The 16,121-nt window shown below is 40.5% G+C and overlaps 1 protein-coding gene across 5 annotated transcripts in view; it reads left to right on the plus strand.

The window, feature by feature from the left end:
* The window catches only part of RAVER1 (ribonucleoprotein, PTB binding 1), a 2,969,353-nt gene that overhangs the window by 708,893 nt on the left and 2,244,339 nt on the right, over positions 1-16,121 (plus strand). For all 5 annotated transcript variants that reach the window (XM_044084574.1, XM_044084577.1, XM_044084578.1 and 2 more), the window contains exon 5: positions 10,854-10,986. In XM_044084574.1, the coding sequence (XP_043940509.1) occupies positions 10,854-10,986 (133 nt within the window). The remainder of the gene's footprint in view (positions 1-10,853; positions 10,987-16,121) is intronic.

Consider the following 16,121-nt stretch of genomic DNA (forward strand, 5'->3'; position numbering starts at 1 on the left):
ACGCAGGACGCAGCCCGGGACACTGTTCATAGAATGCGTTTATAAAGGATTCTGCTGTCTGAGCCGTATTTTCCACAGGCCCGGGGGCTTTGAAGGATTCCACCTCGGTTTTGAGGAGTGTGAAATTTGCTTTAGAGAAGTTTTTCACTGTGGTTTTCTGGGCAGGGGGTGGGGTCGGGATGTGAATATCCAGTGAGATTAGTTTATGGTCTGATCTTACCAGTGAGGGATACACTTCTGGTCTGGAGCGTAGAGTCCCCATGTTGGTGATGATCAGGTCCAGTATGTTTTCCCCTCTTGTGGGAGTGGTAACAAGTTGTTCCATAGCATTTGAGTTTATAAATTCTAGGAACCTTTGGGCTAGGGTGTTGGAGCTAGAGTAATGCTCCCAGTCTATGTTTGGGTAGTTGAAGTCGCCCAATATAATGGTGTTTGGAGAGACCTTCATATTTTCCATTGTTCTCAGGAAGGCCGAGTGGGGTTCCTGGGTTTGGAAGGGTGGTCTGTAGCAGGCTATAAACTGGAAGGCAGTTTTACCGACTGTTAGTTGCACATGGATGGTCTCTGATGCTTCGTGCTTTGCCACCAACCTGGAGGTGTGGGTATCTTCGATGAATATCGATACTCTCCCTCCTTTTGTGGTTCGGTCCAAGTTTTGGGGCCGAAAAGCATGGTATGAGGTATAACCTGGTAGTGCTGGGGTGCTCCCGGGAGCCCTGAACCAGGTTTCTGTTACTGCACAGATATCGATGTTCTCCATGCTAAGGAGAGTTTCGAGTGCGTGCATCTTGAGGTTTAGATTTCTGGCGTTGAGTAGCATTACTCTTAGTTTCTTATCCCTTGTGATACCCATGGAGGTGGGTTTGTCTTTTGAGCCTTGCCTGAAAAAGGCACTATGGGTGTAGCAAGAGCCTTTGCCAATATCCGAAAGCCCAGGGGTGACAGGTGCAAGCCGTCCCTAGCGAAGCATCGTGGCTTGTAGAGCATATCATCCCAAGCTGACAGGCATTGGATTCCCTTTGAATGACACCAGTACTTAAGCCAATTGTTAAAATTGATCATCTTGCCTTCATATTGTGGCATCATTCTTGGTGAGGGTAAGATGCTACTCAAGGTCAGGGTCATACCGGCCTGGGCTACATGCTCAGAGAGCTCCTTTATGTCTCTTTTCATGTAGTCCAGGGAGGTACGTCTCCGGTCATTCACACCAGCATGGACAATGACTGAGTCATATTTGTACTTGCCTTGGAGTGACCTGAGTGCTTGTGTTATGTGGCGGATCCTAGCGCCCGACAGGCTGCTCACCGTGACCCTCTCCTTGTTCAGCCTGGTGAGCGGGACGTCAGTGTGCCTGACGATAGTCATCTATTGCAAGTGTATCAGGTGTGTTGTTTAGTCTTAAGGGCTGTGACTGTTCGGCACACTGGCTTTGTGAGATATGTGTTGCACGTGTTTTGTTTTGGTGTAACGGTTGCTTGGGTGTCTGCTTTGGAGGTCTCTGCTGCTGAGGCAGATCTTTATTTAGAGCCTCCTAGTATGTTTTTGTGTGATTGTGTTTGGTTTGCTGTCGTGGTAGGTCTGTGTGAGACTGGAATTGTAGTGAGTGTGGTTTCCTTCTCCTCCTGACTGGTTATGCCAATACTGAGTTGAGAGAGCTTAGCCTGCAGTTTGGCTATATGGTTGCATCTCTCACGTGTTGGAATTTGTTGCGAGGAGGAGAGGGTTGTCTGTGTACATGAGGCAGTTGTAACATTGCCTCAAGATTCCCAGATTCACCAGCTGGACCGGAGAGGAGATTGACAACTGACCTTTGGACATGCTAGAATAATAATGGGGATTCCTTAATAATTGAAAACAAGGGCCAGTGGGGAGTGAGGGTGTAGTGCTTTTAATTTTTAGTGCTGACTTATATAATTGCTTTAGCGAGCAAGTGCCAGGTAACTTAAGTGCAATGTGTTACAGGTAACTTAAATGCAAAAACGACAAACAGTAACTTTCTTAAAAGTGAAACAAGGAAATAAGTACAGTAAGTAATGCAGATATCACTAGTGATCCACAGAAGCGCTGAGAAGCCGGGTATTAGGTGGAATTAGCGTTCCAGGGAAATAACAAGCAAACAACAAGCATATAAACAAAGCTAGATTCAGCAGGCCTGGATCTAGTCTATGCTACAGCAAACAAGGTGTACCAATTTCAGTAAGATACAGTTCAAATATTCAGGCACTATAAACCTTTAACCAGAAATTCCCAGCTCAGAAGTGCAGAGTCCAGCCTCTTCTCCCACAAGAGTGCAGACCACGAACCTTCTTAATGTAAAATAACTGGCCTGAAGCGCAAGTGCTTAAACCAGAACTAATACACTTTAAGAATAACATACACTGAGCTCTCAATCTGCTGTTCCCAACTTAGAAGGATGAAAGCTACCTGTCCTGCCACCACCATGCATGCCACAAACCTTCCTAATGTAAAACAACTGGTCTGAAGCCCAAGTGCTTAATCCAAAAGACTTAGAATGATAGCTACACTTTAATCAAGTTACTACCAAGCAGTAATAAATACAATTGAATACTTTAGAGAATGCCTGGATTAGTGCTCAAGTTACACAAACAAAGCTAGCTCCAGCAGGCCCGAATCCAGTCTATGCCACAGCAAACAAGGCGCGCCAACTTCAGTATGAAGCAGTTCAGATATGCATGCACTATAAGCCTTTAACCTGAAATTCCCAGCTCAGAAGGGCAGAGTCCAGCCTCTCCTCCCACAAGTGCAGACCACGAACCCTCTAAATGTAAAATGACTGGCCTGAAAGCCCAAGTGCTTAAACCAGAATGAATACACTTTTAGAATAACAGACACTGAGCCCTCAATCAGCAGTTCCCAACCTAGAAGGATGTAAGCTACCTGTTCTGCCACTACAGTGCAGACCACAAACCCTCTCAGTGCAAAACAACTGGTCCGAAGCCCAAGTGTTTAAACGAAAAGGCTTAGAATGAGTTACACCAAGCAGTAATAAATACAATCGAGTACTTTTAAGATGATGCAAAAGTAAAATAAAGTAGGTAGAAACACAAGTACAGTAAAAGCAGATGACTTTTTTTTTTTCTGAACAAGTGCTGAGATCAAAGAAACAGATTTGAGTGCTGAAACTAGAAAACTGGCTAGTTATAAGAAAATAAAAACTAAGCTAGAAGGCTTCCCTCCAACACAGAAGGGCTTGGGGGCTCAGAAGCCTACAAATAAGTCTATACCACTTAACAGGAAAGGTAGGAAACAAGCTTATTTTTTTTTTCTGTTTCCCAGATGCTCTCTTTGTACACAGTAGGAGTGCCTGAAATCAGAATATGATCTCACTGCACTCATTTGAGTGAGCAAATGAGATCGGCCCAGAAGGAGTATCCAAACACAAATTTACAAGAGGGGCGGGCAGTTTCAAGGCCACTAAGATTAACACCAAAACAAAAAGAGGAAGGGTGGGTGGGACTAACTGAAGAGCAGAGTCAAAACTTCCAGTTCAGTTAATATTCCTGCAACACAGTTACAATCAATTTAAATGCTGTATTTTTTTGAAAAAAAAAAAGTGCAGATAAAGGTACTTAAATTCTCCTATACGTCCAGTTGAATACAGCAAGTTCTTAGCCGCCCAAAGCTGAGGTTTTTAAGCAGAAAATATTTCACACTGTACCACTTAAATAGGCAAGGACAGGAAATCAAAGAATGTGGCTACCCCCACACCTGTAATTACTAGCAAATAACAAAATTCAGCAAACAGTGACTAACTTCTAGTTTTGTTAATATTTCTGCAACACAGTTAAAATCAATTTAAATACTGTATTTTTTTGAAAAAAGTGCAGATAAAGGTACTTAAATTCTCTTATACGTCCAGTTGAATGCAGCAAGTTCTTAGCCGGCTAAAGCTGAGGTTTTTAAGCGTATGTGGGAATGACCAATAGGAGGTTTAAAGAGCGTATAGCTAGTCATCTTAGCGATATAAAACGGAAATTGTTGACAAATGCACTTAGTAAATATATTTTGGATAGAGGTGATGAGCATATGTTCAAATTTATGATACTGAAAGTTATTTACAAACCACTAAGAGGTGGGGATGTAAAAATGTTAACTGAGAGTGAGGAAATGAAATGGATTTTAAGGATGAAGTCCCATTTACCACCAGGACTAAATTATTGTTTTACTTTAAAATCTTGTTTAAGGGAATTGCATCAATTGGTTTGAAATTATACCATGTGATTTCAATGATTATTTAACTGTTGATTCCTACTGCTAAGATGTATTCACCTGAGGAAGCTTTATGGTGAAAGTTTTATCTCTGAAGAGAGATTTTAACTTACGATTTTTAATAAAAGAATCTGAGTGTATCCAGTGCTTTTTTTATTTTTTAAAGTTTGTCTTGGATATTAAGTACTGGTTAACTAGCAGCTCATCAGTTTGTTTTGTACAGGAGCGGCCTTAGGTGAACTGGTGCCCTAGGCAAAAGCTCCACAGTGCCCCCCACTACACTACCTGGTGCCCCCATCCTGGTCTTCCTACACCAAATAAATACTGGAAGAACACCTCTGCTAGACCGGTGCCCTAGGCGGCTGCCTAGTTGGCCTATGCCTAAGGCCAGCTATGGTTTTGTACTTCAGATAAAGAAGTTGTGTACTCGCCATAACGTCCCATCTGAGTAGTTCTACTTCATATGTCTTCAATCGTCCCTCCCTCCTTTCCCCTGACCTTATCATATGAACTGCCTGTTGGCTGCAGTTTTAGTTCATAAAGTATTCTTCTGGTCGGGTTCTCAGTATAAAGGTCAGCAAACTCAATCTGGGGGTTGGAAGGTAGTGGAGGTGTATTATGGGTAAGGGGAAGGAGCTTGGAGCAGATGCTAGTGAATTTGCCGGCTCAGATCCAATACGGATCCGGTACCCACAGGTTGAAGACAAATAAAGTAGAACTACTCTGATGTAATGTTATGGTGAGTACATAACTTCTTTTTTTATCACACTTGTGGCTTTCCATTTTGCATTTCTCAACTGTATGCCCTCTTTCCTCCCATTGGTGACTTCTTTTATCACACAGATTTATCAAATGGTTATCTGACCCACAAAAGAAACATGTCCTGGGCTGACACCATTATCTCAGCACTCCCCTATTGCTGCTTATCACAGTAAGACTTGGCAAGTATATTGGCTTATACACAACTTACATTGTTATGTCTCATTTCCTTGCCCAAGTCTACCCGTTACATTTCCTTTCTTTCATATGCCATCTACAGCAATACACTTAGTCTCCAAATATTCCTCAGTTTCTGCTTCCTTTATAACATCTGTTGTGAATTGAATAGTTAGATAACTGATAAATTCTGCACAAAAATTGTGCATTTTTTTCTCATTTCTATAAAATAATTCTCCATTAACAAAAATAGTCTCAAATATTAAGTCCAAACAAACGTTATACCGACGCTGAAAATAACGGAAGGCGGTCGACTAGCTAGCGTTGAAGGACCACAACACTCAAACAACAAGCAGGAGGTCTAATTTTGGAATTATTTTGAATGCCAACAAGGACTTTAATTTTAATAGATGGACAGACAAGGTACTGGCAATTTTACTAACTCAAATAATGACTGTGTTGAGCAATTGCTTAGAGAGTTAAACAACAAGCTATATGCCTACAAAACGGCACAAATGGAAATTGAATATCTTACAGAGTGTATTCGAGTGAAAAGGGTTCCCAAAGGGTTGCATTTAAACAGATTTCCAAACAACGCCCCGCCCGGCTCGGATTTATTTAATGATCTTTCAGCATTGTTTAACAAAGCAGGACTGGACATGCTTGACCTAATGGTCAAAGACTATGAGAGCAAAGCCTCCTATTTGTTAGCGGAGGTTAATGCTCTTAATAACACAATTGTAAATGATTCTGGTTTTTGTAGTATTAAAAAAGATTACGAACATACGTTTAAAGAAGTTGATGAACACTGCCTTAGAGTTGTTAACAGAAAGATTAAGAAGTTAGAGCGTGACCTACAAGATTACAACAATGGTGTGGCATATTGTTTTAATATTAGGAATAGATGGTCACGTGATGTAGCAAGTAATACTAATTTAAGTAACGAACAAGAGAATGTTAATGAAGGTGGGTTCTTGGCCCAAGCCCCTAGGAGGAGTGAAAGGTTGGCCCAAAAACAAACCAACAACAAAATCAATTTGACCAGGGTTTTTACCATGCTCAGGGGAGGCAGGGGAACAGGCAATTCACGTCGTATGCTCAGAGGTGGAACAAACCCAGGAGGGTAATAGTTAATGAATGTAGAAATATGACTTGTTTGGATAACACAATTTGTAACATGAACGCCCCTATTTGTAAAACAAGCAAAAAAGGTAATTTTTCTATTTATAACTACACTGAGATCATTGTAGATGACACACATTTTAATCTATTTACTAAGGGGCTTCATTTTGTTCCAGCAGAATCTATTAATATTACTAAAACTGTCTTAGATTTAAAGTTATTTACACGCCAGTTGAACTTGAACATTTATTTTAAAGGGAAGAACTATGTGCCCAACCTCTTTTATCGATCAAGTATGATGAATCCACCTTTACACCCTGCACTAAGAATATTTGAGGAGTTGGTGGAAGCAGAAATTAGGGGTTTTCAGAGAAATAGTGAACGTGAGGACTCGAGTAATTTACCAGACGAATCCTTTAAATTAATTGACTCATTGAGTAAAGAAGGTATAAGGGTTATGAAAACTGATAATGGGGGGGGGTGGTCTTAATGTACAAGCACGACTATGAAGCAATCCTGTATTCATTATTACATGACACCGAGCAGTACAGTGGGGTTTCAGTCAATGAGCGTAACATTGCTTATGCAAAAATCAGGTACATGCTAGAGGACCACCTCCTCCAAGGTGTGATTAATGAGCAATTATTTAATTACCTCTTGGTACAGAAGCCGCTAACCCCAGTAATTTTTGGCATACCCAAAGTCCATAAAGGACTGAATCCACTACAGTTTAGACCTATTGTAGCTGGAGCGAAGGATATTACGGAATCACTAGGTAAATTTATTGACATCACACTGAAGAGTTTTGTATCATCACTCCAGTACCTCTGCAAGGATTCTTGGGAATTTCTAAGAAGTATTAAAAAATAATTCTTTTTTGAGACACAATATATGGTTTCAATAGATGTCATAGAATTATTTCCTAGTTTCCACATGACATAGGGTTAAAGTGGTTCAACGAATTTCTAGCCAGCTCCTCTAGTCTTAGTGCTAATATTGTAGGGTTAGTAGTAGAGTTCATGGAAGTAATTCTCGATAATAACTTCATATTTTTCGATGGTGAACTCTTTAAGCAAAAAAGAGGAGTTGCTATGGGTACCCCATGTGCGTCACCTTACGCCAATGTAGTATTGTCCTTTTGGGAATCCAAATATATATTTAAATCAAATTGGACTAGGTTTATTTTGCATTACCAGCGGTACCCTTGATGATATTTGTATCCTATGGAAGGGCGACAAAAATGATTTTTATGAGTTTGAGGTATATTAGCTCTAGTACGGAATTCCTGAAATTTACTTATAACATTCGAGCTGATCGGTTGCATTATTTGGATGTAAATTTGGAAAAAAACTACGTGCAGAGTTGTTTTCAATCCAGCATTCATAGAAAGGATAGTTACTCCAACATGTTCCTTCATTTTGATAGTTGCCATCCATTTTTTCAAAAAAAGGGAATCATTAAGGGGCAACTTATAAGAGCCTCTAGAATGTGTAGTGAAAACAGTCTGTTCAAAGATGAAGTATCATTTTTGAGAATACTATTTAAAGAGAGGGGGCACCCTATGCAATTGTTTGATGCTTTAGCTTCTGACATTGCCTCTAAAAGAGCGGACTATTACTTCCCCCTGTAGGTGAAACCCGTAGGAAAGAGGTAGAAGTAACAAGAAACAGCATTGTTGACCATAGTAGTGCATTTATGCACACTTTCAATACTGACAGTCTAATGGTCGAAAATATTGTAGGCAAATATTGGCCAATCTTGGCCATGAATGAGGATATTAATAGCGCCATTGGTAGTAGACCACAGTTTATAAGGAAAAGGAATATGAATTTGAAGGCCCTACTTGAAAGGGATCGTATTGTCAGTAGACCCAACACTCAATCATTACGGGGTACATATAAGTGTAAGGCATGCAAACAGTGTCCCTATATAGCCAACAGTAAGGGGCTTTATCTGAAATCCAGAGGGATACATGTTGGAACGTTAGGTTACTATAATTGTAACACAAAGGGTGTAGTTTATCTTGGATTTTGCCAGCATTGCTTTTGTTTTTACATCGGCAAAACGGAAAGAACTTTGAACGAGAGGATCTACGAACATCTTTATGATGAGTAGGAAAAAGGAGTCAAATGCATTTTATAAACACTCATTGGTTTGCAAATCGATGAATATAAAATTTTTGGTGCTTGAGCAAGTGAGAAGTAACCCAAGAGATGGAGATTGGGAAGCGTCCCTTGAATACAGGGAACTGCTTTGGCAGTTAAAACTTAACGCCGCCAAACCCCTGGGTCTTAATGATACCATCAGCCTTAGTAGTATACTTAAGTTGAGAAGGGCAAAATTGTGAATGGTTGGCATGGTTTATGAAATTCACATAATAGGTCAGGACCATCGTAGATATTTTAGTTTCTTATTAGTCACTTGTTTTGTAGGACAGTTACAAGAACTTGCACAACGCATTTCCTCACGTTAGTTTTGTAGTGTCTGCACTTAGTAAAATGTCTGCATAAGTGTGTTTAAGTACATAATATTTTATGACAGTACAGAACTACGATACAACTTTTTAAATTAGTTTCAAATTTGTGTAGGTTTGTTTTATTTTAAAGATGTTAAAAGTTGGTGTAATTAAGACACAAATTTTTATGTTAAGAACATGTTTTTATTGGTTAATTAATTAATTAATATCAATTAGTTTGTATAAAAAGTTGTATATAAAGCAACCTAGAAATCGTAGTAGCCATCTTGATAAAGCCCGGGAGGACCTGGGTGAAAGCGCTTGATTTTATGTTCCTTTTACAGTCGAGTTTGTGGATTTTATTGCTGGATTAAAAGGAATTTTTTCACATAATACCTTGGTCTTTGGCCGTGACTTTTCCTTGTTTACCTGGTCGGGTTATTGCATTTGGATTTATTTTAAGTCCAAACAAACAAATTGAGGAAACCGACATTGCGGTAAATAATGTTTAATAGTAAGCACTTTCGTGACATAACATAGACAGTTCTTCAGACTATTTAACAACGCATTGTAACACACTAGTTAAATAACCTCCTATCATTAAAACAATCTCGGATAACAAACTATTAAATACAAACTAGTCATTCAGCTAGTTTGGATAATTAAGCAGAGCCAAAACATGAACTATTTATAAAGCATTCAGATAAAAACATCATATCTTAAAATAACAAATGACATGAAGAAAAAAAAAAAAAAACAAATTCAAAAAATGAATGTAAATACAAGTAAGCAATACATACAGGACTTGACTTCCTGGGAACAGCTAAAGACGTCAAAGGTATAAATACTTGTAACATTTGCCACTAGATGGCAGCACCACTGCATAAATTCTTCCATTCATAAAAAGCTGTCCCCACATTGTGTGGCACCTACGGCTCTAATGGGCAGCCAGTAAATGGTTCATCTCCCAGGCCTTTGCTTTTAAATGTTTCATCTCCCAAGCCCCTTCTTACACTTACCAAGGGTACCAGAACTTGTCATAGATTTGGGATGCATGACTAGGCTTAAAAAGGCCCCAGTGGACGTTAAGTTTTGTACACACCTATGAAGGTATGAACCTATTTTGTATGAATTTCAGATATCATTACGCAGAGCAACCTCTGTGTCACTGATTGATTTCCAGCATCCAACAAACTATACTCTGATCTTACAACCTCCTCCTTGCAGTTGTCTAGGAAGACCCCAGCATTATTCCTGCTTTCCTTACTTCCTGCCCCGTTTTAGTTCCTTGGGTTGAGCAACTATTTGCATAATGTGAGGAATGGTACTAGCCTTTCTTTTAGCTGACACACCAGAACAATCACACTTGTTGGATGTGTAGCTTGTCTGTGTTCAAAAAAGAACAAAAAGTTGTGCAGGTTTTTCTTCCTTTTCTACCTGGCATTCCTGCTGACGTCCTCCGAATAAGAACTAGCCCAGCCCACTCTACTAAAGTCCTGGAAGTGAGGCTGGTACCATTCCTGTCATTGAATAAACATTTAGTAATGTTGCTGATGTCCATTTATGATGAGTGTTACTGCAGTAAGGTCGGGTGGCACGATGCCAGGGTAATCTATGGGCTAGGCTTGTAAAGGCTCCAGGACCATTAGCCTAGTACACATCTATGAACCTATGCAGAAGTGATCCCAGTGTTTGATCATCCGCTGCTGTGAAAGCAGCATTTGATTTTGTTGTGTGCTGAGTAGCAAGTAGCTCAAGTGTGATTATATAAAAGTTAAAAAATGTATTCTTTGTGTAACATTTAGTAGGCGGGTTGCATTTGGTTATTTGCTCATCTGCCTTTAGTTTGTTCATAACAAGTTATACATGCAGAACCTTGCTGGTTTGCATATAGGGGTGTGTTCATTTGATTGATTTAAGTACTAGACAAGAAAATGGAGCTCATAAATGCGTGGTTTGTGCTAATACATAAAGTAACAAAGTGGGTGTTTGAGTATGTGCTTTACGTGGTTTGAATGTGCATTTTTGGTTTCTGTGGTGTAGTTTAAAGCATTTAAAATTGTTTTAGAAATATCTGTTGCTACTCTACTACTATTTTTTCTTCTTTAAGGCTGTAAACCGTGGAAAAGGAGGTCTGCTGCCGGAGCCAAACTTTGCCCAGATTCTGAATAGTTTTAACAACCCAGCATCATTGCAGCTTCTATTGAACCCATTACTTCATGGAGTCATTGGGGCAAAACAAGGTAAAAAGCTCAGATTGTGCAATTAGTAAAACATCTGTGGTGGAAGAAAGGCTCCGCATATAGGAAACTATTTTTAATAGAAAGTGTATTTCTGGTTTAAAAGTGAAATATCCATAACTGTAAAACACTGAAAATAAAAAGCTGAAACAAAAGACATCCAGGGATGTGGTGACATGGTAAAAATGTAAATGCACTCCATCATTCCTGTTCTGTTACAGTCTCTGCCAGGTGTTTTATAAAATAAATGTCTGCATTTTTTTAAATTAAAAGTATTTTAAATAATGTATAAAGTGTAATTTATTACAGCAGTTTTAAGTAGTTCCTCTTCTTTCGGCTTTTCCCAGTTAAGGATCGCCACAGCAAAAGTGGGTTGGGAGGGTGGCCTAATGGTTAAGGTGTTTGCCTTACAAACACAAGGTGCAGGGTTTGAGTCTCACAAGGGATAAATGGCTAGGCTTAAAATGGCTCGCAAGGGCAGTTAGCTTAGTACTAACCTATGAACCTATGAACTCCAGTTCGCTAATGAATGGCAGTAGATTTTTAGTTCCACTACCAAAGGTAAAATCGAAAAAAACCCTGTTAGAATTTTAAACTAGTTAGGCATCACATTAATAATGTTGTCTGTAGACATTTGCAATGGCAATTTTTTATATATAGAAGACTGCTAAATTGTGAGTATGCTTTCACCAAGTTACTTTGATCATTTTCAGAATGTTTTCTTTGTGTTGTAGTATGCTTATTTTATGAGGTTGAGTCAGGAATTAAAAATTTTGTTGAGTGGTGATTCTGAATGGTAACTGTGATTTCACTTTTTGGGGCTGAACTCTACAGTGAGTGGTGATTTGCTTTAGGAGTAGTATGCTGAAGTACAAGATTAACATTTTAAAAATAACTACTTCATGGATAAATGTTGAAATGGTCATGGAAATGATTGAAATCATGAACCCAACTAAAGTCCCGTGCACTATGATCACTGCTCTTGGTTCAATTCAGAGAAGTGAAGCTTTTCTTTTCATATATTCTGCTGCAGAGCTTTTAACTGTATTGTTGCCCTGTCTCCCAAAACAGTTGTTGGGTCAGTGTCTTTGCATGAGTAGGGGTCTTTAGAACTACATCCAATATTTGGCTTAGCTTTGAGCTCGCTGCAAGTGGCAGTAGTGGATCATGATTAATGTTAAGATGACCTTATGCAGGAAATCAGAAGTCTTACCATGGTTGCAAAGTTTTGCTTCTGAAATAACTAATAGGCTCACCTGTTTGTAAAAACTGACTCATTTCTCATGTGTGGAGGCCAAGATTCAGGATTAGTTCATTGGATTAAGGCTTTAATAGGTGCAACATAGTAATTAATCATTTGAAGCATTTAGCTGACCTCAAGACAAGGATACATGATTTCATGTGTAGTTTAGGGTTTATCAGTGTAGAAATTGTGGCGATTATAGAGGGATGGAGTTGACGGATACAGTTAAAGTTGCTGAAAATGTGTTTTGAATTGTAGTTTCCCTTTCCATAATTATAATCTGTATTGGTTGAACAAGTTGATCTCACTGTACTATCTGATGTTCATCGTGTTACACTGCTGCAGTCATTACACTTGGGTTATCCTGCCGTCAGGTGGTTCCCCAGTCGGCTTGAGTTCCAAAGTCTTGGTCCAGCGTCGGTTGCTGTCGCTTCTTCCCTGACGTCAGTGCGTCAGGGGTATATAAGATGCAGCCGACACCATTTTCTTCAGTCTTTCTTGCCGCGCGGTGCCTGAAGCAAAAGCAGTTTGCAAGTGCCGGTCGGCCGTCTCCTGAGATTTTCATTCCGAATCCAGAACCAAAGTCTTCTACAAAGCTAAGTAACCCCGTTGGGGAAACTTTTTTTGCCTCAGACCGATGTCAGTAAAAGATGATAATTGTATTTCTTGTGGGAAGCAAATACCACATAAGGATTTCCATTCTTATTGTATCCCATGCCTAGGCCCAGACCACGACGTCACTGGTTGTCTGTTTTGTGCTAGGTTTAACAAGCGCACTATTAAACGTTGGTTTGGTATTGCCCAACATTATTTTGGCAGAAAATTCAATTACACCATGCTGTCAGAACTTCCAACGACCGGAATACATAAAAAGCGCAAAGACAAGGACAGGCATCCGAGGCCCAAAACTGACGACAAAGCCTCTTCTACGCCAGTCACCGGTTCTCCGTTTTTCAGCGAGGCACCTTCGCAGCCCCTGACTACCTCTTCTTTAGAACCATAGGCCACCTCTGACTCCCTCGTGGAGATGGCTGGGGGTCCGGAGTAGCTGAACAACCCGTAGCTTCAGAGGGTGTTTTCAGACCTACTCAGTTAAACATTAAACCTTCTGCTAAGTCTAAACCTCCTTTAAAAACAAAGAAACAAATACAGCATTCTCCAGGACAGGCCTCCATGCCTAAAAAAACAAATGCTCAAAATGGCTGAAGACCTAATCACTCTGATCAGGGGGTCCCATCCCCCTCCTGATAAAAGGCCTAGACAGGATGCAGACTATGACTCATCCGACCAGGTATCCATCTCTTCAGATTCATCCTCAGACCTAGGATACTCTTTACCCCCTTATGAGGATTCTGATGCTGAGGAATCAATTCCATCAGCCTCTCTGCCTGAGGACTACTCCTTTGGGGAAACCTTGCATACCATGAGGGAGCATTTCCATTGGGAAGGCCAGGATTACTCAGAATCCAAGAAAAGGCTCAGAGACTTCCTTTTATTACCTCAACACAGACCCCTTGCTATTCCGTCAGTGTTAAATATTGTAGATGATGTGTACACTGAATCCAGCTTAAATCCTGATTCTTTACCTCCAGCCCCAGTTAAGCCTGACAGATTCTGCAGAGTCCCTGACTCTCACAAATTTCTTTATAAAAGCCCTGTTGCTGACCCTGAAACTATTTCTCAGGGCGCCAAAGGGGTTAAGGCCTCATCAGCAAAGAATCCAGTCCCCTCTGGCAGAGATTCCAGAGCATTAGACAGATGGGGGAAGAAAGTATATACATCTGCAACTTTAGCAATGAGGGCCTTAAATTGCCAATTTCACATGCTAAAATATCAGCAATACTTGATGTCTCAGTTGAAACAAAAAATGCTTCCAGACTCAGACCCTCCTAATTTTAAAGAAATGCAGGATGTATTGCATGCAGCTGAACAAGTGGGAAAACATACTTTGCAATGTGGATTTGATTCTTTAGAGGCCTCCTGTAGAGCAGCAGTTACAGGTTCTGTCATTAGAAGACATGCTTGGTTAAAAGAACATACTTTACCAGATCATGTTAAAGTGAAATTATTGGATGCACCTTTGCAGCAGGATGTGTTATTTGGAGTTAAGGCAGAAGAGGTATTAAATAAAATGGAGGATAATGCAAAATCTATGCAAATAGTGAAGGATTTCTTCCAGGTTCAGCCTCCACGATTTAGCAGAAATTGGCCAACAAAGAATTGGTCCTTTACAGTTACAGACAGACCTCAAAGGGGTAGATACAGACGTCCAAGAGGTAGAGGTCAACCACAAGGTCCTTACAGACCTCGACAATGGGGTGCATCAGCCCAGAAAGAAGGGGAAGACAGGCCCCAACCATATAAAAAACAGCTCCAATGACTTCCCACTACAGCTGCCAAACAGTTCTCTCTTGGCAGCCCCCTTCGGAGGAAAACTGGCACTTTTCTATCACAATTAGCATTTGATCACTAAAGACAGATGGGTTCTCAACATTGTATCTCAAGGTTACAGGTTCCACTTTCACACTCTGCCAAGGTTAAAAGGAATGCCAAATCTGCCACCAAATCAATGGGCAGAGGCTCAAAAACAAATTACAGCACTCATGGACATGAGAGCTATTCAAAAGGTACCACCACAGGAGCAAAGACAAGGATTTTACTCCAGACTCTTTCTGGTTCCCAGAAAGGACAAGCCTGGAGGCCATTCTGAATCTTTCTTCTCTAAACACTTACCTGGATGTTCCAAAATTCAGAATGACACTATAGCAGCTTCTTCCCATGCTGGGCAAGAAAGCTTGGCTCGTAACCTTGGACCTCAAGGAGGCATACCTTCATGTACCTATCAGACAAAACTGCAGAAGATACCTCAAATTCATAGCTGGTTCAATGCACTACCAATTCTCTGCACTGCCCTTTGGCTTATCTACTGCGCCCAGGGTCTTCACAAAGTGCCTGGCACCAGTAATTGCATTTTGCAGACGGAAAGGAATTCAAATTTATCCATACCTGGACGACTGCCTGATTCAAGCAGAGAGCAAAGACATTCTTCTAAAGCATCTGGTGTTTGTAAAAAAAGTTAAGTTGCCTAGGGTACACAGTAAACGAAAAGAAATCAAAATTAGTGCCCTCACAAGAGATAATATTCCTGGGTGCCAGCTTGAATACAACGGCCCAGATGGCTTATCTCATGCCAGACAAGCAAGGACAACTAACTCAATATTTTCAATTGATGGCAGCAAGAACCCAACTCCCTGCAAGAAAAATTCTGCAAGCGTTGGGTTACATGGCATCTTGCATACTACTAATTTCATATGCCAGACTGCATGTGAGGAAACTACAGTGGTACCTAAACAGTGTCTGGTCTCAACACTGTCAAAGTTTGGAAACAGTAATACCACTAATTCCGTGCCTTCAGCCGGAGTTTTGATGGTGGGCTCAAGCTTGTCACCTCAACAAGGGACAGCCTTTCACTCAACCCACAGCCAGACAAACACTGACAACAGATGCATCGGATTATGCCTGGGGAGCACACATGGCAGGAAAATGTATTCAGGGCAAGTGGCCCGCAGAACAAAGGCATCTTCACATCAATCAAAAAGAGATGCTAGCTGTACAAAATGCCCTTATAGCTTTCAAGGACCTTCTGCATCCAGGACCACTACTACTAAAGACAGACAACACCACAGTTATGAGGTACATAAACAAGCAATGGGGCACTCGCTCTTATCCCCTCTGCAGACAAGCCATGACCTTGTGGAACACAGCACTAACCTATCAAGTTCATCTGCAAGCACAATTCCTGCCAGGAGGAAAAACACACTGGCAGACAACTTGAGCAGAAACATCATGGATCCCCATGAATGGGAATTGAATCCACAAATATTCAGAATAGTAA

The sequence above is a fragment of the Protopterus annectens genome, chromosome 9.part0, assembly GCF_019279795.1.
Source record: "Protopterus annectens isolate FY-2018-M chromosome 9.part0, PAN1.0, whole genome shotgun sequence".
Lineage (NCBI taxonomy): Eukaryota > Metazoa > Chordata > Ceratodontiformes > Protopteridae > Protopterus > Protopterus annectens.